Source organism: Ixodes scapularis, unplaced genomic scaffold (assembly GCF_016920785.2).
Source record: "Ixodes scapularis isolate PalLabHiFi unplaced genomic scaffold, ASM1692078v2 PGA_scaffold0__279_contigs__length_252992795, whole genome shotgun sequence".
Taxonomy (NCBI): Eukaryota; Metazoa; Arthropoda; class Arachnida; order Ixodida; family Ixodidae; genus Ixodes; species Ixodes scapularis.
In genome coordinates this window covers 139,747,730-139,770,165 of record NW_024609835.1, presented here as the reverse complement: position 1 = coordinate 139,770,165, position 22,436 = coordinate 139,747,730, and the positions used below count along the sequence as shown (strand labels likewise).

Below are 22,436 nucleotides of genomic sequence, written 5' to 3'. Positions count from 1 at the left end.
GAGATATGTTTTTCGTAAGTAATCAGCATACCCAGTCAATAGCCTGGAAGGTCTTAGTATCCAGTGAGTAGCCAACCATTTCCCCGTTTATCATGTGCAAGGAGTGGCATGTTGCCAGTGCAACAAGTAGTGGGCTGTGTGGCAGATGTGTCAAATCTTGAATGACCGGTTGCAGACTGTCGGCAAATGGGGGAAAAGACACAAATTTAAGATCAGTACCAGGGCCGGATTTAGAGGGGGGGTCCGGATGTCCTGACCCCCCTCATGATTTCTGAATGTGTAAAATTTAGGGCGTGAAACGAGGGAGAGGAAGAGGGGGTCCCTGAACATATGGTACGCTGACCAACACCTGACCGTCCCCTCAGGAAATTCCTGCATCCGCCCCTGATCAGTACTATTGGTTACTTTTTCACAAAACTTTTTATCTGGAATAATTTCATAATCTCACCCTTTATTAGCCACTCTGTAGTCAAAGGAAGCAAAAAGTGAAATATAATTCCCTTTTGCCCTACTAGCGTAGCAAAGGCAGTAGTAATGCAGAATGTGATGTAGTAGTGTGGAGAAACTGTGTACAAATGTGTAGACTGGATAGCGCGAAGCGGCCCTGTGTCATGCAAGGTAAGCGCATGAGCGCTCCATGCACGTCTTACTTGCGGGTGCCATCCTCTGCTGTTGAGGTGTAAATTCGACTTTCTTAGTGCCTGATGCAGTGCGAGATGCAGTAGACGGAGCGTACAGAAAACAGAGCAATTGAAACTGGGCAGCGCCAATCAGAGCCCTTGAGCCAGTTTGCAGCAAAAGAAAACTAAACACCGGTGGCAAAGTGAGCGTCTGCTTGCTTCTCTCTTCTTTTCTGCCGCTCTCTCTTGCGCTCTTTCTCTGGGGAAGCCCGGAGCACGCTCGCTTCACGGACCAGAGCGCTGCTCTGCCGCTGTATGTATGAACATGTGATGTTTTACTTTTGCCGAGAGTAACACGAAGACGCTCAAGGAAGAGGTTCGACTGGCATAGGTGTACGATCAGTGAGGAGACGAGCACTGGAACAGCGTTCAGCTGGCAGTCGGCCTGTCGACTTTTGTTGTTTGCACCTAACCTGACAAGGTTAGGTGCTAGCCATAAAACACATTCTGCGTTAGAAGAAGTCTAACCAATACAAACATTTACTGTGAGAACTCATGATAAACTTGTCTTCCCATATTAACACTGGGCTCATTCGATTTACCTGCACCAGCCTACATTGTGTAGAAAAGTGTAGTGCAATGAACTTCCGGTTGTGCTTTGAGATAGGCTATACTTTTAAATTGAATATGGTGGTGTCCACGAAGTGCACCTGGTGCAGGAGGTGCAGGTAAATTGAATGAGCCTACTGATGAGACTCTTCATTGGTATTATGCTCGAAATTGCTACAGTGGTTCAAATCAGACGTTCAAATAAAACTGCTGTATGAACAAGAGTGTCACATCCAAAAGGGTAAATGAGAGATAAAAAATATTCTTAGGACTTGCAGGCCATAGCAGCAACCCTAAAGGTTTCAAAAGTTGCACTAGAGATTATTTTATATTGGGATCAACATAATATGCCCCAGGCAATCATAAGTTCTGAAAAAAGTGAAGGTCAAAGCCAATAGGTTTTTTCATAAAGCAATATACAGGCCGTAGACAATAGTTATCGAGAGACTACAGTAGAAAATGCACACCATACTTTCTCGACACTGATTGGATGTTTTTTAAGGCATAAGTGTTTTGGATGAATAGCTACTCACATAGCATTCTCAGATGGAATAACTGCAGATATGTCCAGACTATCTTCTGTCAAAGTTCCGGTCTGAAAGAATGAAAAAGAATTAAGTCAAGCCTCGAACAAATAACAAATTGCTAGAGGGGAATAAAAATATAAGCAACAGCATACAAAGAAAACAAATAAATATACCAAATTCTAAGACACCAAGTCTGTGTTAATCCAAAAGGAGATATGCTGTTATGCCAGGCTCCCAAGTTTTGCCTTATATGAAACATGCATGAGTTTGATACTGGGTGGGTTCATGGTTTAGCACAGTATTAATATACCTTCCTTAGGATCAGTAAAAAATGACTTCACTGACTCAATGGAATCAGCTGTAGTACACACTAGATTAAAGAAACATAGTGGTCACCTTATCAAAGCAGACGACATCGAGCCCTCCGCAAAAGTTGATACAGCGAGAGTTGAGGCAGTATATGCCCCGTTGTTTAAGTCGTTTCTGAGCCGATGCATTGATGCTGGTCAGCACAGCTGGCAGGAGTGGTGGAACCACAAAGGTGGCCACATCAATCACAATGATTGCAATGTCCTTCACAAACGCCTACAAATAGAAAGTAACACTTGCCTTATTAACAAAACCCTAAAATGTTTAAGTGTGTAGAATACTATTGCATGCCCAAGAATAAAATTTGTAATATAAAATGGTTCTTTTTTTTTTTTCAAGCTCTTCCATTGTCACCCTACTCTTTCAAAAATTAAACTCAACTCTGTTTGTGTCAAAAACTCAAAAATTAAAAATGTATATCCATTACATGCCTACAAAATCGACTGCATCCTGTAGAAGTGTTACAAGTTGGGCGAGTTGGTGTGATGACATGGTGAACAGAACAGCGCACAAAAAGACGAGGACAGAGAAAAGGAATATGCACAACACACAAGCGCTGACTGGCAACTGAATTTACACACAAAAGGAAGAAGAAGAGGGCGTTCTGAAAGACACGCAGGGCAGGCAGTGCATGTCACATGCGGCAGAACACCATTTAACTACAATGTCTTTGCCCCATAGTCTGATCTAAACACAAGGTTTCGGTTTGAAGCAGTGTCACCAATGGGTGGTTAATGCAGCAGTCCCCTAGGCTATTGACACAATGCGCTTCCAAGATTTCGCGAGCCGACTTATCTCCATAATGTCCATTTATTGTTGTGCCTTTAAGAATCGGAGTACACAAGCAGGAATCGCAATGAACAGGAAGATGACCGCCCACCGTAGATTTTAGTTGTCAGCGGTGGCCGAGTGCTGACGTTTCGATAACGTGCAATGCGATGTTGGTTTGAGAAGAAAATGAAATAACATTTATTATACCGGATTAACTTCTAATTACATGGAGAGGTCTCTTTTGCGTGCGTTATGTGGCGTACTTCCGGTCGTTCTCTTCAGAGCGGTTTCTTCCCATGCAGGTAATGCGGTTTCTTGTTCCCAGGCAGGCGCTATGGGCAAAGTTCAGTTCTCGCTCCCGCGAAGCGTAAACAAGCTGGGCCCGCAACCCCGTGCGCTCTCGAAAAGTCACGTATTGAAAATCCATTACAGATCCCGCCGAGGCAAGACAAACAAGCGGACAAACGAGCTGGGTCAAGCTAACATAGTGAGCGATCATGCTCGAGAAGGCGATCGTTTAGGCACCGTCCAGTTTGGCCCACATAGCTTCTACCACATGTTAGTGGGATTTTGTACACTACGCCAATTGAACACTGCACATAAGGGTGGCTGTAGCGTTTCTGGCACTTGTCTTTGTTAAGGTTTACCACTATCGAGCGAACCTTTGAACAGATTTGCGACATTCTTTTGGGAGCTGAAAACACCACAAGCACATCGTACCTTTCAGCTGCTCTTTTTAAATTATGCGAGGTTTTGTGCATCTATGGTACAACTAACTTTCGTTTCTGTTAATCTCTAGGTTTCTTTCGCTGAATCCCTTTAGTCTTACGTACCAAGGCCCCCACCACCTCGTTTAAAACCTGTGATGGGAAGCCCAATTTTTGGAGTCTCTCAACTTGAGCGTTAAAACTTTCACGAACAGTGTGAAAGCAGGACTTCGTAAGCACAGCCCCAAGTATGGTATAATCGCAATCCCCATTTTAACAACTTTCGAATGTGCTGAAGTGTTGCATGAAGAATGCCCTTTTTTGACCTAGGTGAGGAACTCCAGCAGATATGGTTTGCATGAAGAGATAACGAAAGGTCCAAGAATTGTAACTTTTTGTAACGCACGCAAAAGAGACCTCTCCATGTAATCAGAAGTTAATCCGGTATCATAAATGTTATTTCATTTTCTTCTCAAACCAACATCGCATTACACATTATCGAAACGTCAGCACCCAGCCACCGCTGACAACTAAAATCTACGGTGGGCGGTCATCTTTCTGTTCATTGCAATTCCTGCTCGCATACTCTATGGGGCAAAAACCTTGTACTTAAATGGTGTGAAGTCGCATGTGACACGCAGTGCGTGCCCTGCGTGTCTTTCAGAACGTCCTCTTTTTCTTCCTTTTGTGTATAAATTCTGTTTCGAGTCAGCGCTTGTGTGTTGTGCATGTTCCTTTTCTCTGTTGCGCTGTTCTGTTCACCATGCATCCTGTAGCACCGTGAAATTCTAGTGCACAGCTCCCAAACAAGTTCTTGATATCAGTGTTGCCATTTTTATGAGGCATGTGAAAGGATGACCTATGTTTGATCAGCCCTTACCAATTTTTTAGGTTCATTTTAGATTATTTACTTTCTGACATACGAGGTACTTGCTTTTAATCAATACAAATCTTTTAAAAAGGAGGCCATAGTTACATGGGTATTGCTTTCCCTGCAAACTTATAATGCCTATCAAACGTTTAATGGTAGATTAACTTCCATAATCAATTCTAATCAATGCTTGTTACTTAGTTTCCAAAAAAATTGACTTTGAACGTCATGGTACAGTTGCAGGTTTGAGAGCTCAGTCAATAGGGGCTACACAAATTTTTATATTTTAACAAAAAAGCAGTGGCTGTGCTTTGCCTTGCTTTTATGCAAACTAGTATTGAAACTGCTGTCCATAGGCAGTAATCCAAAAGAAAACCCCTCACTTTTGCAACCTCAGTTTTTCGCAGGGACAAATTTGCTCCCCCTTAATTTCTATTCTTATTTTTCGACTCTTTTACTGTTTTCTTATATTTCATCTAATGCACTGTTTGCAAATAGTATTAGTATTAGAGACTGACAAAAATTAAGGGTTTTGCACAGCAATTTATATCTTGTGTAAGGGTATCCAACTCACATTTAAGCTCTTGAATACAATGCCAGTGTAGATCATTGCAGGAATACCTGCAAAAGTGTGCCGAGATATTGCTTGTACCAGAAGCGTGGTGGCACACGTGGAAACAGATACTGTGATGCCTACCGAGTATGAGAAAAATCACCATTGACTTCATGACATCCGAGTACAGCTTGAAGTGCACTGGTTTGGGGAAAAGAATTGTTCTCACCAGTTCCCCCTTCATAGTGCTGAAGCCTGCAAGCGATTCCCCCATTTCAGACACTCGAAAACAATTTCAGGTAATAAAGGTATAAAAAGGCAATGCAACAATTTTAATGTGAAAGCATTAGCTATCCCAAGGAGCGGAGTCGGCGGTGTCTGTAACCAAAAAAAAAAAAAACGCAAAAGAAACGCACATTCCCCCATCGGCTGAGCAAAACGGCGCCTGACACAAGAGCGGCGGCCGAGCGCTCTTGTGTCAGGCGCCGGAGGGGAGGGGGGAGGGGGGCTACGTCTGCATCACGAGAGCGCGCGCTCCGCCGCCGCCGCAACCTCGGCAATAGCGAAATGTGGCCGTCCATGCCAGTACACCGCAGACAAACTAAGGGAGCAGAAAAAAAAAAAAAAATCTTTCAGCCTTTCCAATTTGGTGAAGAAGGCAGACCAGCTATGGTGGGACGATCTCAAGCACGGCTTCTTGGACGACTCGGGGATGACGCCTGGAGGACAACCTCAAGGACGACGTCTAGGACGACCTCAAGGAAGACGTCTAGGACGACTTCAAGGACGACTTCTAGGACGACGTCGAGGACGATGCCTAGAGGACGATGCTTAGAACGACGCCTAGGACAACCTCAGGGACGATGTCCGCCAATGTTTGTCATAGCCACACACAGAGGTTGGCAATGCACAGGGCATGCATTGAGTTCCACACATTGTTAAGGTTCGGCTCTTCCTGTCATCGCAGCAATTGGGTACAAGCCACTACTTGAATGCATGTTGAGGCATTGATTGTCACTAACCCAGTCGTATGCTCCCGCAGTTCTCTTGTTCACTGTATGAGCCGCATTTAAATATTGTGACCACGGAGATGGCAAAGCTTGATAACAAAATCCTGGGGATTGTATGTTGACAACACCAACAATGCGAGCTCCTCAACTTTGTCATCAAGCTTTGCAAAGGAGAGACTAGAAGAAAATGACCGTCTTTTTCCCTGAAATTATGTGACGACAAAGAAGCTTCTTGGTCAGTGGCATTGCGTGCGAGCATACTTGGGTGCCATTAGTGCCAGTATGCCTGTGTAAAGTGAGAAACATTCCTACACAATATTCTTGTTCAGCCCCTTTAGGCATTTTTAGCATGCATAATTTACTTGTTCTGTAAACGACGGCCTTCACATTCTTGCTGCTGGTGGCTCTTGAATGCAGTACAGTTGTTCCACAAAAGAGTGTGTTTCTCTTGTTGGCAGTGCATGAGAAGCCATCTTCTGCAGACACTGGAACTTTGGTGATAGGGAAGCTTTCTCCTGAAATCATGAATTGGCTTTTAATGCAAAAGATGTGTTCCAAGGTGCATAGCTCATACTGATGTAATATTTTAAAGAGGTTAATCATCATCTATATGGGTTATGTGGAGAGAATTATCTAAGCTTAAAGAGACTAACGAAATCAGACATGGATTTTCAATAGACAAGAAGATCCAACTGCTCATTGACTCAATCAGGACATTCACCCATTTAAAGGACTGTCACGACGCCTATCTAGATATATATATACTGGAGAATACAGTAATTGATATACAGTGTGTTTGCTTTTAATTCTAATCATTTTTTTAAAGGGGATAACTGCCACATATGCTTTACTAGAGGAAAAATATAAAGGCGTCGGCATGGTAAGGTTTTGGAAAGCTTGAAAGGCTGAATGCGTTCTATGAAATATGTTCTATTATACATTACATACATTTTACTTGTGAAGGTGTATTGACCAAAATGTTCCTGGAAGTTTACATATGCCACTGTTCATAAATATCGCTATTTAAAATTCCAAGCTTACAAGTGGACAAGTGGAAGGTGTGAACAACCTTCACGAATTCAGTTGAATTTTTATTTATTAATGGTGCATGGTAGTGAAAGGCTCCGAGAAACTATTCAATATTCGATTCTACAATCTTCAACCAAAACCACTCTTCGCCTCAAACTGAAAACCTACTATTCGCACATAACTACCAAGCACCATTTCAAAAATTTCAAACTTGCAAAGCAACTGGAAAACCCACAGAACTAATATTATGTCGAAGAGCTTTTGAGCACATGTTTCATTTCTATGCATCACGACAAAAATCATAATCTTGGGAGCACCTAGCAGTTTTGGTTTGATATCAGCCACATCCCGTGACTGTTGTCTATAGATAAGGCCTTAACTGCTGCAGCACCATCTCCCAGGTGAGAAAAGAGAGATAGCGTGCCTGCCCATAAAAGGATGAAGCGTTATTTGGTGGTGAAGGAACTTAATGGTATGAAGCCAAAATCATTGGGTTCCTGCACATGTTCTTTCGTTGTACAAAAAAATGGCATGCATGCACGCGTCAATGCTGCAGCGATAGATATGGGGGGGGAGAAGTACCTGTGAGCATGCTCTCATTAACGATGCAATCACCGCTGACAAGAACAGCGTCGCATTCCATGGTGTGCTGCTGCTCGGGAATAATGATGACGTCACCAGGAACCAGCTCTTTAGAAGACACAGTCACCTCTACACGCAAAGTTTATATGCAAGTTAGGCATATTAGAGGTTAAATCAAACCAAATACAATAACCAGTGGAGTGCCCACCAAACTTATACAAAACATGCGAGCTGTGTCTTACCCAATGGTAGCAATAGCCGTGCAAACGACGACTCCTTGACATTGCATGCAGTGAAACAGCCCAAGCTGTGGAAGCCACTGGCTCGGGGCCAAAATCACAGAAGGTGCATAGGTGACTGTTGAAACTGTCAGAGATTGAATGGCTAAAATTTCAGGTTTCTACTGAATGAGCCATCCCTTAACTGATAATTCTGGCAGTAACTTATTCACTATTGTGTGAGGGGGTGGTGATGAGTGCATGTCACCCAGCCAGTACACTTGCTGCTATTTCGACCTCTCGAGCAAAATGACCTCCCCTGCTTGGGCTGTTCCATTGAACACTACGTCATAAAGCAGTTGATTGAGACTGTCATCGGAGTAAGGCTATCAAGAGATAGGACATAGCTTCTTTGTTCCGTATAAATTTCGTAAGCACCGAATGTGAGAAAATATTAAATGATAAGATATTTCAGGAATATGCCAACAACACTAAATTTAACACAAGCTACAGTTCATACTGATAGTTGTGCACTACAATTAAATAAATACAAAGAAAGTGTGGTTCAACTGCTTTTTCCAGATATATATAAAATTATGAAACTAAAATACTTCCATCGCAATGATCAGGTTTTTCGTTGAGCAAATGATGGCTCTCGCAACTGGCTCATTAGTGCTCTCGTCACCAACAATGAGATGTGACATACCAATCTTTTATTGCATTTTTTTTTACGTGGAGGTTTAGTGTACATGCAAAGTGTTTGTATATTACAACCTATTAACTTAAGTAAAACAAGGTGTGGCACTGGACATTAATAGCACCCCAAAAGCTTTTTTTTAAATAATGTATAGTACTTGCTACTTGGGTCATTGTCCTAACAAAATCTTTCAATGCCACTACAATGGAAGTCTGCTCAATTTGTCCCTATTCGTAAATCAGGCCTTAAAAGCCTTGGTTATGCACTGAGGTGGTGGTTCTCAAGCATGGATGCATTGGGGACCCCTTGGGGATTTGACAAAGTGATGGGGGACCCCATGCCAGCAGAAGAAAGAGAGAGGAGGGGGTTATAAAATGAGACAACTAACTGCAGTGTGAAAAGGGCATCCTTTACTGTTAGATGGTAATGGCTGTACCCTTTATAATGGGCAGCAGCTTGCACCACCTAACCGAGTAAAAAAAAAAAAACTTTTTTTTTCAGGAAAAGAGGGAGAGGGTTGAGGCGAGGGCTTCGAGGACCCGAAAATCGGCTTCGCGGACCCCAGCGCGTCCGCAGAACCCCATTTGGGAACCACCGCATCCGGGTATTAGACTTCATAAAAACAACAATCACAACCAAATAAGGAAAAAAAAAACATGTTTCAGGCCTGTTACAGAATGCTTCTAAATCATAAATAAAAGTGCCTGTCTCAAAACCTAAACATGGCACTTTCTAAAGCCATACTGTTACATAAAAATCCAGTTATATTTTTAGAGACTATTTATGTATTAGGCACATACGCTAAGTAAAGAGTGAAAGTATGCAGGCGAGCTTATTAGGAAACAACATAATCTAAACCCTGAGACAAGGAGAAACAAAAAATTAATAATATGACACAAAATCTAAATTTTATGTTCTCTTGTCTGTTATTTTATTTCTCCCTGTCTCATGGTTTAGATTATGATGTATCCTAAGTAACCTGTCTATTCATATGAAAAGCTTTTTTATTCCTCCCATAAATGGGGAAAGAACGCTACCCAATGGCAGTACACTGTTGAAGCTAGTTTTTGTGAAAGTGCAAATGAAGGTGCAAATAATATTTTAAAGTGCACCAACATACTACAGTTCCATGACGCAAAAGTGATATCTCTGTCATTATGTTGTTGCTTTTACGCTGGTGTCTTTTTCTTGCGTTGCCTCCAAGGCACTTAGGTGAAGTAACAAATAAATGTTGCAATGAGTATGGAAGTCCGAGAAAATAAGAGAAAGGATAGAGTCATCGGGACTCAAGCTATGTTTTCACTAATCTTCTAAAGGAAATAAAAGGCATATGTATGGTATAACAATCCTTTGTGGCAGTATCAGAAGAGAGTACTTCACATAAAAGCTTACCCAATGCATCACGCAAAACTGTCAGTGTTGATTCTGAGTGAACTGCTTCCTTGAGGGCCCTTGTTTGCTGTAATAAAAAATGTATATGTAAAAATTGGTTTATGGGGATATTTATACAGCGTGTAGTTGGTCAGCCATTAGAGTTGCGAAAAAGTCACACGCTGTAGATGAGCAATTTAGCCAGTGCAGTACAACCGCTAGCTTGGGGTCTTTAACGTGCACCACGCAGTAGTGATACACGACCGCACGTTGGTACGATGCTCATCCAGATCGAAACGGGCAGGGGTGGGGCTCGAACCCAGGATCCCTGGGTTCTGCAGCGCAAGCTTTCGCTCCACGCGCATCGAGCTGCCTGCAGACATTTCACACTATCTGTTTTTGGGTCAAAAGGTCAAGACTTACTATTTTACCGAACCAACCAAAATTGAAAGAGCTATTCTAGAAACATTCTATGCATTGCATACACGCTTCATATATGAAGTGATAAGCAAAAGGTACGAGTTTCATTACTTAGGTGCCAGTGAACCAGAAAGAGTCATGGCAATTAACATAACACCACACTAAATTTTCTCTCTCTCCTAGGCTAGAGGGGAAAAAAAAAACTTTCAGCCTTTCCACTTTGGTGAAGAAGGAAGAGCAGCGGAGCTGGAACTCCTGTTCTCGGCTGTGGCTTTCCAGGCGAGCGATCTGCTCTTCTTTCTCAAGGGAATCTGAAACGCTCAATGCAGTGTAATTTCAGGCGATAGTGGCCTCGCGGCGGTTACGAAACCATTCCAAGGCTGCGCACTTCGCCGCTCATTCCATTTCCGCACTTCTTCCCCCGAAGAAATGTTGCCGCGGTCTATGAGTGACAGCGGCAAGCGGACAACCGGCAGACACAACACTCTGGACAGCTAGCGTCATCTATGAGCGACATCAGCAACCAGAGTTTCGTGTCGACATTTCTTTGCGGGGGACATGATCCTCTGGAAACTAGCCCATAACAGCTCCGCTGTAAAAAATGATGCAGCAATGTTTAAAGCTTACAGTGGTCTATGTTTGTTATATGAGGCTGTGATCCTGAAGAACAAAACAATCCTAGTCTGAAGGCATCAGCGTATAGACCAATAAACACAATAAACATCAGGTGACAGCAAGAAATGTATGCAAGGTCAAAAAAAGTGGGCACCATAATGCAAACAAGCGGATCACCCCTAATAAAATAATTAATGTGGCCTGCAACCTTAGTCATGTCTACAGCAGTGAAACCAATGCAAAATATATCCCATAAATTATAATGGCTAATGCGATAAGGCTGTGATGAAGTCAATATGGCAGAGATTTGCATTTTTTTTTTTTTTATTGAATACAAGACTTGTTTGATTTAAAAGCATGAAATAGGGCACTGACCTTTCTGGTTTGCCACACGGAGACAGTTACAGAGATGACGGAGAGGATGATAACACAGACTCCAAACTGGTAGTAAAGCTGGATCAGCCAGACTGCCACAATGAACATCTGGTAGATGTAGAATGGACTAAACACCTAAAGATGAAATTTTAAAAAATCATCAGTACACAGAAGCACAGTAGACAATTTCCTAGTAAAATTTGCTGGTTTGCTCCAAGTCCCTCCAACTGAAGAGAGATAAATAATTGAATTTGAATATAGAAGATATTATTTATCTTTTGAGGAGCCATGCATAGGGTAAAGTTTAATATGGGACAACAAATGACAAATTTTTAGTTCAAGAAAAGACCTAGTAGATTAATGGGCTGATTTGCTTCTTGGCCATTTGGCACTTGCCTCATGCAGCACTAGCTTGTAGATGGGCTTCATTTCAATTGACAGGGAGTTTGTTCCAAACAGGTACTGCTGGTAGTCAACCTCAGCAGATGACAGACCAGCTGACATTGTGTAGAAGTCTTGACAGCTGTCTACTTCCAGACCACTGAAATAAATGTAATACAACACTACATATTTGTAGGAGAGGAATCGCGTGTTGCAGGCCGCAATCAGCCTTCTTGCTTAGCCGACTCACTCAATCTTCACAAAGCGTTGCAAATCGTCCTTCCAGGTGTACTTGATGTGCTTGTTGTAAAAGTATGTCAAGTTGGTGCCGTCTTTTAGAGGTCTATCACTCCGACACACAGTCTCAACAAATTCCTGCATGTATTTATCCTGCAACGAATGCATGTGACGAAATGCATCAAGGATGGCCAACATCACTGATCCCGTAACTATACAGTCTTTAACTTTTTGTATTTTTTGAACCCAAACTGTTTTTCAAGCTCATGGCACAGTGAAAGTTGAAGTGCCTTTGCAGTTACATGCTTATGTCTCAGGGGCCCATTCAGAGCCTGATAAAATAAAGTGAAGGACAAAGCAGAAAAATGATGAGTCATTCCACTTAGTGAAGGTAGATGACCAGCGAAGCTGTTCAGCACACGACACAGAATTTTGAACAAAGGTACGAACAGATTTAATGTCTTGATTGGTGATCATTGTGACGAACGGTACACACACATATGTCGAGGGCTATCGCCGCCACAAGGAGCCGGAGGAAACTAGACACGCGTGACGGGAACGCCACCCGGCGGAAGGAAAGGAAGTTAGGCACGCAAGCGCTTGGAACAATGACAAAGAGAGGGCGATGCGCTTCCCTCCTCCTCCTCCTCTCCTCCTGCCACTGAATTCGTTCATGGGTGATGTGACACAAAGTCGTGACATCATTTTTCTCGCTAAATTTAGCGGGGAAACTGAATTGGTGTTGCGGTCACGTGGCGTCAATTTTTCCTCTGAATTTAGTGGGGAAACTGCATTGCTGTTGAGGTAACATTACGTCAATTTCCCCTCTAAATTTAGCAGCAAAATTTCCCCGCCAAATTTAGAAGGAAAATTTTCCCACTAAATTTAGCGGGGAAATTGATGTTATGTGACACAAAGTCGTGATTTCACATGGTGTCACAAAGCTGTGATGTGACATCACGATTTCGTGTAACGTGACGTCAATTTTCCCGCTAAATTTAGCGGGGAAGATGACGTCATGTGACACAAGGTCGTGACGTCACATCACAGCTTCGCAACGCCATGTGACGTCACAAAGCTGTGATGTGACGTCACTATTTCGTGTCGCGTGGAGTCAATTTCCTTGCTAAATTTAGCGGGGAAATTTTTCCGCTCAATTTGGTGGGGAAATTTAGCGGGGAAACTGATGTAACGTGACCTCAACACCAATGCAGTTTCCCCACTAAATTTAGCGTGAAAATTGACGTCATGTGACAAGTCGTGACGTATGACGTCACGAAGCCGTGATGTGACATCATGATTTCGTGTCCAGTGACGTCGATTTCCCCGCTAATTTTAACAGGGAAATTGACGTCTCATGACACCAAGTTGTGACGTCACAAGATGTCACGAATCTGTGACATCATTTCTGTTGCCACACACGAAAAGTCCACGGGACCCTAGCCATAAACAGCTTTGCTGTAAAAATAAGTTAAAGTTCTTGAGAATAGTAAACAATGTTATTAAGTTGCAACGCTCTGTACCTGAATTAGCATAATCAATGTACAGGTAGAATCCCATCAGAACTATTACTGCATCAAGTATAACACCAAAGTTTAAAATATCTGTCACCGGTCTGCCATCTAATTTCATTTAATGCAATCTCATAATAAAAATACATCATTTTAATGCTAATAGATCATTTGCTATATACCCCAAGCGCCCCAGTCCGCACTCGAGGAATCATGGGAACGGTGTTCCTTCAACTCCCTTGTGATCGGTGATTTCAACCAATTCCACCGTTACACAGTTTTGAGTGTAACTTGGAATCACCCTGAAAAAACGTCCTATAGGGCCCAAGGACCTGTCATATCACTCTTAAAATTTCTCGTCAATGTCAGCATTTTTTATACTGTGCATGCGATCCACCTTTCAGCCTGGCTGAGCTGCAGAAATCTCTTACAATATTATCATTCCAGTGATTGTTGCAGGAATCGCTTAAAGAGCAAAGAATTCCCAACAACCAAAACCAGGATTTAGCTCCGAGTCAGCGGGGCTGTTTATAGCATTTTTAGCGTCTCTAACTTAATATTGACTTCTTTGAAGCTCTATGAGAGTGATAATAATGTAAGAGATTTCTGCAGCTCAGCCAGGTTGAAGGGTGGTATAAAAAAAATTACCACATCTCTACGTGGTGAATGATGTTGATTGGGGCGAAGCTCTGGTGGTGCTGATGATACTGATTTTATTGTTCATAGGTAGTGCTGATGGTACTGATTTTTTTTATTGCTCATAGGTAGTGCTGAGATCCGGGTTGCGTTTCAACTTCATTATTACTGCTTCATGGTCGGTGAAATGCAAAGCCAGTGGCTCTTCTAGCGAATCAGCTTGGATCCGCTAGAAACCGTGGGAACGCATCTCCACCGCCTAAGTCAACGGTCCATGTCAGAAAGAGAATCTGTGGTATGGATCGTGGTTATGTACGCAGTTGAGCATTTGACCGCAGCGCCCTCTCGTCTATAAACGTTGAGCCAATGCACGTAAAGTTTAATGCGATTATATACGCATTTGACCGCAGCGCGCTCTCCTGTATAGACGTTGAGCGGCTACATGCAACATTCCAGCCATGACATCCCCAGCTCGAGTTACTACCACATCTCAGAGCCCCCTACTCGTCTTGCAGTCGTGGCCCAGTGGTTAAGGCGATGGACTAGAAATCTATTGGGGTCTCCCCGCACAAGTTCCAATCCTGTCGACTGCGCAAACATTTTTTTTCTTTTTTTAAGAAGACAGATGGGATGGCAATCGATGTGAGCACGGACGCCGGACGGACAAGGCTAGACCCTAACGAGCTTTGCTTCTAACACTGACATTGACGAAAATTTTTAAAAGTGATATGACAGGTCCTTGGGCTCTATAAGACGCTTGTTCAGGGCAACTCCGAATCACACTCAAAACTATGTAACCATGGAATTGGTTGCAATTACCGATCACTAGGGAGCTCAAGGAACACCATTCCCATAATTTCTCTAGTGCAGGCCGGGTGCTTGGGGGATTTAGCAAGTGGCCTATTAGAGTATCTCCACTAGCTCGTTTGAGTTAATCTGAGAGGTATGCGAGGCTAGGCAGCAGTAACCAAAGAATAAAAAGGAAATGTCAGAGTTACAAGCAACAAAATATCCTTGACCTATTAGAGACACCTTCACAAAATCTTGCAAAACAGTATGTACACACGGTGACACTGTTAGCATGGACAGGTCATTGCCGGTTTTCTATGTTTTTCTCTCAGAATTAAAGGACTGTCATCTACTATAGTGGTGGGAAGTGCTCAGTTGGGTACTCCCCTACCGTAGGTGGTAAATTTTGACGCCCGCCAGCACCCTTTCCGAGTAAAATGTGAAAAGGTGCCGAAGTCGTGTTCATGCTAGCAGTGTCACAGTGTACAGCAAAGTCAGAACCAGCCTTGTAAAAATCGGTGTGGTACTACAGTCAAACCCGTTAATAACGAACACCAGGAAACACTACGATCAGTTCAATATTGCAAGTAGTTCGATATAGCAAAAAAACATTTGCAACGAACTTCCACGATGCGTTTGTTGTAAGGCGAGAGCTTCTCCTTTCTTCCTTATCTCTTAAACCTTGTAACAATGCGCTAAATATATTTTTTTTTTTTTGCATGCGTGCAGATTTTTTTTTATTTTTTAGCTTATCTCCCTTTCCAAATCGCTTCTCTTTGTGGGCAAACAACTTGAGATGAAAAGTTTTTTTTTTGTGTGCGTGCGTGCAGAGTGTATTTTTTAGCTTTCTCCCCTTCAGAATCGCTCCTCTTTGCTCAATTGTGTTTGCAACTCGAGCTTTTGGAATTTTCTTTTTTTCCTACTTCTCTTTGGGGGGAAGGGGCAAACTAGAAGACGATTGTTAGAGCGTTTTTGGAAGCCTTCCCAGGAGGAAAAGTTCCATATATCCAATATGTTGTTCGTTATAAAAAGTACTTTTTAGATGCGTTTTTATTTAAATTTTTCGTGAGTTCGATATCGACAATAATTCGCTGTACGTGGGTTCGTTCTAAGCGGGTTTCACTGTAGATGTTTCATCAAATTCAGTTTTTTTCAATGTCATGTCATTGAATAAGTTTGTATTTCATCGTACTACATTGCATTGAGCAACATTTTGTCAGATTGCTTGATGCTGTTTCATCAAATTTCACTTTACCAAAATTTACAGTGTTATACAGTGCTTTTCAGAGGCTGAATCTTTCAAAAATTAGTTTTATGGTGCAATTAATTTATTAAAAAATAACTACTGTACTGGTCATTTTTCACCTGTATGACAAGCTCTCCTTCTTCACAACTCTTAAACTGAATTACGAGTTCTGACTGTTTGTTTAAAGCTCAATGAGCAGCCAGAGTGAAGGAAACCACATCTCAAATCCCCTTTATTTCAAGAAAGAAGCAAGCCATTCTCCTTTCTGTGTGGAGTATCTCAAAGGCCAGTTTCTTTCAAGAGAGTGGGGAGAAGATCACAAAAGGAAATGGAGAGAAGGACACTCGGAAAGGGTTGTCTGCCTGGCAGAAAATTATTCAGTAGGTTGGCTTTTTTAAAAGTTTGTTGTATGCAAGTTTAGACAGCAGGGAGTTAGTCTTCCCCAAGGAACGTCTAACGTCTCCACTGTGAATAAAACATTTGGCCAGTGCAATACAACCGCTTGCCTGAGGTCTTTAACACGCATCTCGCAGTCAGATAAAGAAAATACAGACACGGAGATGCCACTTACATGAAACCTATCTGAAACCTATCTGCCACAAAAATGTTTGAATGTCAGAAGAATATGATGCAGATTTAAAATAAAAACTATAAATTGACAATAAATATTTTTTTTTATTTATTTCTTACGGTTTTATGCTCAAGTAAACATTCTGTTCTGTGTTTGTTTATACTCCAACTGTATTGGGACAAAAACTGCACAAAGTGGCTGCCAGCAGGTCACTCAGTGTATACTTGTTTGGTTGAGCACAAATATGGTATGTGGTGCTCTTATTATGCTGTGTGGCTTATTTATGAAAAAAGGGAGGACTAATAAGGATAAAGGTTTGTCTACCATACATCTTCAAATAAATTCACTTATAGTTTTTAGAGCGCAGCTCTTAAGTGCCCCTTTACAACTAGAGTGGCGTCGTCGCCGTCGTAACCGCGCGGTGCATTATGGGACGCGTGACGTCACTGATGACGTCATCAGTGACAATGACGATGCCGCCATCAGTGACGTCACTGATGATGTCATCAGTGATTATGACGATGACAATGCTAATGCCGAGGATGTCATCAGTGATGATGATGATGCTGATGGCATCATCAGTGATGATGATGATGATGATGACGTCATTGTCACCTCACGGGGGTCACGTCTTCAGTACCCTACCCTCCTCCTTTTCAAGAGCTGCGCTCCTATTCGGCGTTACAGGGAGTTATAAACGGCTTCCATTTTTTTTTCACATTCTCACATTCCTTCCTTTACCTATGCATGCACAAGCAGACACACACATGCACTACTTTGCCAGTTACGTGAAATCAAAGTGTGAGGCAGTGTAGGTTATTGAAAGAGCTGCTACAATTCCAGTACAAAACAAATAACTGGAGCCCACCACTATTCGATTAGGCAATATTCAGCAAAACAGCTATCATGAAGCAATGTTTAATAGAGTTCTGCATTCAATAAAGGCTGTTTGATAAGTTTCAATAAAGTGACGCTGGATGAAACAGCGGTCGATGAAATGTCCGAGTGACGTCCAGGATCGACGCCCTAGGCAAATCTCAATTGTGGTTTGCTGCTCACACAATGTGAATGTTGGTTGGGCAAATAAATTGTTTCACAAAATAAGAGGGCACACTATTGTGAAAAATGTGCCGGCCTGGAAGTCAGCATAGGCAGGCTGCATAATCCCGACAATTGGTAGCACCAGTTCTAAGCACAGTCCCAGGTTGAAAACACCTTAAGATGTGCAAGTTCAGCACTTCTTGTCTGATGCCATCCAGCTTGTATAGTCAAAGGACGTGAGGGAGGGGAGTGCTTGCCTTGAGCAGGACCTTATGCGCTTCTTTAGGATGGCAGGAATGATGAGTGAACTTGAGTAAGATGCTCCGTTTCCACGAAGCAAGTATCAGCGGAATGCCGGCACAGAAGACAACTGCAATCCATCCTGCAACCGCTCTTCCTAGGGTCCACCTGTAGCCTTCCAAGGACTGCCTCAAAATGAATTTCGAAAATAGCATATAAGTATACCGTATTTTCTAATGCACAAGTAAAACTCTTTTTTTTTTTTTCTTTCTAAATTTTTGTTGGGGCATTTTACACACGTTTGCAAGTACGGCCTCAGGGCGCCGCCCTCTTGCTCGCTTGGGACGCCGCGGTCATAATCCGATTAAAACGCCTTAGCCAGGAGTTGTAATCAGATTATGGCTGCGCCCAAGCGTACCCTAAGCGAGCAAGATGGCGGCACTTGGAGGCCGTACTTGCAAACGTGTGGTTTCAATTTATTTAATTTTATACAATGGTTTATATTATATTTTATATAATTTTACAATATTTTAGGCAATGGTTTCAATCATACAAGGGTTTCAATTTGTACAATGGTTACAATTATTTTCTAAGTATGGACCTTAACTGTGCAAATCTTACACAGGGGTTGTTTTCGTACGATTCGTTGGCGAGAGCATTGAAATGCTCTCACTTGCACGTATATCACAATAACGATACAGGTATGTAGGCTTATCAACGCAGTTTTGCTGCGCCGACTGTACAAATATATAGGTTTGACTTAAACAAGAATGACATATACCAATTTTCCGGTGAAAATGGCCCTATATAGGGGGGCGCGACTCATGGACCAGAAAACACGGCAATAGCGATTGTGTACCAAAACATCCAAAAAATTCAGCAAGTCTTCAAAGCAACCTTGATGCTTTGGCAGATGCTTTGTTTTCATTTTCATGGAAAGGGGTCACCCATACCTTTTGGAAGGGTGTTGGTAATGCTCAAAATTATATGTTGCAGATTTAAAATGTGCCTCAAAATATATCTTTGCAGTTAATTTATTCCTATGTCACTAACAATGGGTTATAACTACCACTCGAGTAATGTTTCATTATGGTCACAATGTTTCTAAAACACAATCAGAAAGCACCAGAGCAAGCAAACATACACAAATATTAATTCAACTTTTTAACATAAAAATAACAAAAAACAAGTGGTCCACTCTTACTTTCCACTTAAACTGCAAAACACCCGCCAAAAAGAGGCTTCTACAATAGGACACCCCAATGCTTAAATTAACAAGCAAATACCAAAAGACCCCAATGTTTCCAGGAATGCAAAGTGTTCATAAAGGTTAAATCAGCGAAAAGGAACAGGTTACCTTACCATTTCATCCTCATAGCCCAAGTTGATCTTGTAGGCACTGATTTTACCCATGGTTGATTTGGAAGAGCTTCCCAGCAAGACCTGCTCTCTGCCTTTTGCCAGTGAAAGGGGCCAGCAACAAAAGGCCCATCAAGGCCGTGTCAGGCGACAGAAAGAAGAGGGTGTTACAAGCCCAAAGAGCGAAGGAGCTTTTCAAATGCTTTGTGCAACTTTTTTTTCTTTTATAGAACCTCCTGCCTGCCGGTGGATGTTTCAAAAACAAGTAACTAATTTTTAAATTTTTACTTTAATGCATGTTTTTTCAGGGTGGTGTTTCGCAGCTTTGTGGCATCTATTTAGCTATTTAATATATAGCTGAAGTAAACAAAAGTGCTGTAAATGAAAACAGACTGGGATCAGATAAATGTTTGCATTTTTGTGTCTTAAATGTCTTGGACCTTATTTGTTATGTGCCTTCATTTCCCATAGACATATGCCAATGTGATAGTTGAAGTTTTTAAAAATAAATAAACAAGTAAATCATGTTTTAGTGCACCCCCAAACAACTACCAGGTCTTAGGAGGGGTTCAGTTTAAAAGAGGAAGAGTTGAAATATAGAATATATCTGAAATGAAAATCAGCTAAAGGTCAACCGAGTAAATGACAAGATTTTCAAAGCAAAACTATTTGAAAATATAAACAATTTTTGTTCTCTATCAGTATGACAATATAACTTGTAACATAACCGAACAGAGAAAATAGTGTACATGTAGTACATATGCACTCTGAAGAGCTTTTAAAACAAACACTGGGTGCATTCAAACTGCTTTGTTAAAATCTATAAATGTACCTCATTGCTATGCAGCAAAGAGTACCAAATGAATAAACTAAAAAAGTTACCCAATGGCCTAGATCAGCACTATCGCCCTCCGTTGACAGGCTAGACGCCTCAAGTTTACATAGTTTTTACCGGGATTGTAAAAGAAAGCTTAAAATCACTTGCCTTCTTAGGGCAGTGGGTCGATTTTTACGACAATCATATTTGCTCGATGTCCCCAACAGAAAAGCGTGCAATGTCGAGTCCAAAGAGCCGCTGTACTTGAGCGAGCCAAACCGCCCAAAGCCTTATCACCAACCTTAGCACGCCGCTCTTATCAGAGACCGAGGCAAAAAAGGACAAAACAATGTCTACTTGCAGGGAGAGGTTCGGCATAACTGCGAACTACGAACTCTATCTACGACTGAAGTCAAGATGTTTCAGAGATGAGCACAAACATATTCTGCACACCGGGACAATGAATGAAACAGGTGGTCGTGAACAAAAACTAATACTGTAAATGACTTAATTTTTGCAAGGACCTAATTTTTGCAAATTTCGCGAATCACCTACAATTTGCGAAAAATAGTTCCAGCGAACAATTCCGATAAAATAAAAACACGTTGGAATCTATATTAAGATCCTGTCGCGTCGCGAAAATTAGAACCTGCGAATTATTCCAAAACTTCAGCTTTGACCTAAATTGTGAAATATTGAGCCCGCAAAAAATAAGTCGTTTACAGTATTTGAAATTGTTCTAATAGTCTGTACCATCCAACATTCAAACAAAAACTGGGTGGATCAAGTTTAGCAAGTCTGCCTCACCATGTTCAGTAAAACGAATTTTAAAAAATAATCAGAGCCATAAGACATATCATATATAAAAGTTTTATTTCCTACTCAGGACACTCACAGTTAAGTAAAATGGGCTGAGTACCACCCAATTCTTTTTACAAGAAGTGCACCTAGTTACAGGCTGCAACTCATAAAAGTAATGTAACAAGATATCTGAGGAACAGCCAAACGCATATTTTTTCATGGCTTCAAAGATATTACATTTTCTCTGCATCGCACAGAAGGCTTCTTCGTACAAATTCGGGGATAAGGTGATCCAGGATGGGAACGAGAACTATGTTTGGGGTAGCTCAGCCTAGGTCTCTGTATATCAATAGAGCCAACAGGATGTAGCATCCTCGCCTGCAACCAGAATGCACATTCGTTCCAACCGTGGATTTAGAAAATGCTCCAATATCTACTGCATTCTACTGTCATGATGCCGTTCCCGCATCTGGAGTTAAAACAGCAGCCACGTCAATTCTTGACAGGGCTTGCTTGAGGTAAGGATCCAATACTGATGACATCTGAAATTATACAGAATAGAGGTGTTATTATAAATATTAATAATAATAATAATTCATACAAAACACCAAACAACTAGGCAGCAGAAAATAAATATACAAACAAGGATGCCTAGAATTAATTGAAGTCAAGAAAACTATCTTAATCCATACATTGAAGGCATTGAAGATTGCTTATATAGTAAATATAAACAGTTTTCAATATTGTTTCGGCCTGAATATCTTCAGCTGAACAATTGCAAATTAGAAAAAACCGTGTGAACGATCGAGCTAGGGAGCACGCGGCTTCTGTTAAAGGAACATCGGCAGGACATCTTTCTGCACATTGCCGGTCCTGCAAGTGCTCTCCTAATTTTAACAACATCACCATTATAGGGCGGCACCGGAACGCATATGCGCGTGAACTAATTGAAGCTCTGGCCATCGAAGACAGTGCTCAACTGTGCGTGAGCACCCCGTCTATCACAATCCACCCGAAAGAAAAACAATACTTGGGACGTGGCACGAGCCGCATAACACCCTGATGGGGGCATCGCGCGGACATGGCGGATGGTTGTCAACACTAGCTGTAGTAAAGGGAAAAAGAGGAAGAACTATTAAAGGCAGCAAGTTGATAGTCAGCGGTGTGTATGTATTTCCTCTCACGGTTTTTTCTAATTTGTAATTGTTCAGCTGACCATATTCAAGTATGTACCAACTAGCTCAAGTAAAACCTGTAGTATTGTTTCGGCCCATCACTAGACATATGGGTACAGGCAAGAACCACGAGAGTTCAAGTTAAGAAAATAAAGTTATGTTTGATGATTTACTGTTTATGTGAAGGCACAACTTTCAGCTGTTAATCAATGTAATAATTTGGATAAGTTAAATCCATCACATTATAGCATTTGATGTAATTTTCTGACAGCCAGAGACACACTTAGA

The 22,436-nt window shown here is 41.7% G+C and overlaps 2 protein-coding genes across 7 annotated transcripts in view; both read right to left on the bottom strand.

The window, feature by feature from the left end:
- Nucleotides 1-20,470, bottom strand: part of LOC8026746 (polyamine-transporting ATPase 13A3) — a 63,592-nt gene extending 43,122 nt beyond the window's left edge. The window contains exons 1-14 of one of the 5 annotated variants that reach the window (XM_029985503.4): nucleotides 20,341-20,470; nucleotides 19,359-19,453; nucleotides 18,014-18,181; nucleotides 11,976-12,115; nucleotides 11,741-11,885; nucleotides 11,345-11,479; nucleotides 9,956-10,022; nucleotides 7,649-7,777; nucleotides 6,400-6,552; nucleotides 5,172-5,282; nucleotides 5,049-5,095; nucleotides 2,153-2,341; nucleotides 1,763-1,824; nucleotides 32-176 (exon numbers count right to left, since the gene is read on the bottom strand). In XM_029985503.4, coding sequence (XP_029841363.3) covers nucleotides 32-176; nucleotides 1,763-1,824; nucleotides 2,153-2,341; nucleotides 5,049-5,095; nucleotides 5,172-5,282; nucleotides 6,400-6,552; nucleotides 7,649-7,777; nucleotides 9,956-10,022; nucleotides 11,345-11,479; nucleotides 11,741-11,885; nucleotides 11,976-12,115; nucleotides 18,014-18,181; nucleotides 19,359-19,409 — 1,542 coding nt within the window. In that variant the 5' untranslated portion in view covers nucleotides 19,410-19,453; nucleotides 20,341-20,470. Of the gene's footprint in view, nucleotides 1-31; nucleotides 177-1,762; nucleotides 1,825-2,152; nucleotides 2,342-5,048; nucleotides 5,096-5,171; nucleotides 5,283-6,399; nucleotides 6,553-7,648; nucleotides 7,778-9,955; nucleotides 10,023-11,344; nucleotides 11,480-11,740; nucleotides 11,886-11,975; nucleotides 12,116-18,013; nucleotides 18,186-19,358; nucleotides 19,454-20,237; nucleotides 20,306-20,340 lie in introns of those variants that run through there. The other 4 variants (XM_042289938.1, XM_042289941.1, XM_042289939.1 and 1 more) reach the window with 4 other exon arrangements.
- Nucleotides 20,471-21,028: 558 nt separating this feature from the next.
- The window catches only part of LOC115324839 (SAC3 domain-containing protein 1), a 30,730-nt gene continuing 29,322 nt past the window's right edge, over nucleotides 21,029-22,436 (bottom strand). For both annotated transcript variants that reach the window (XM_029985502.4, XM_042289936.1), the window contains one exon: nucleotides 21,029-21,515. In XM_029985502.4, the coding sequence (XP_029841362.3) occupies nucleotides 21,423-21,515 (93 nt within the window). In that variant the 3' untranslated portion in view covers nucleotides 21,029-21,422. The remainder of the gene's footprint in view (nucleotides 21,516-22,436) is intronic.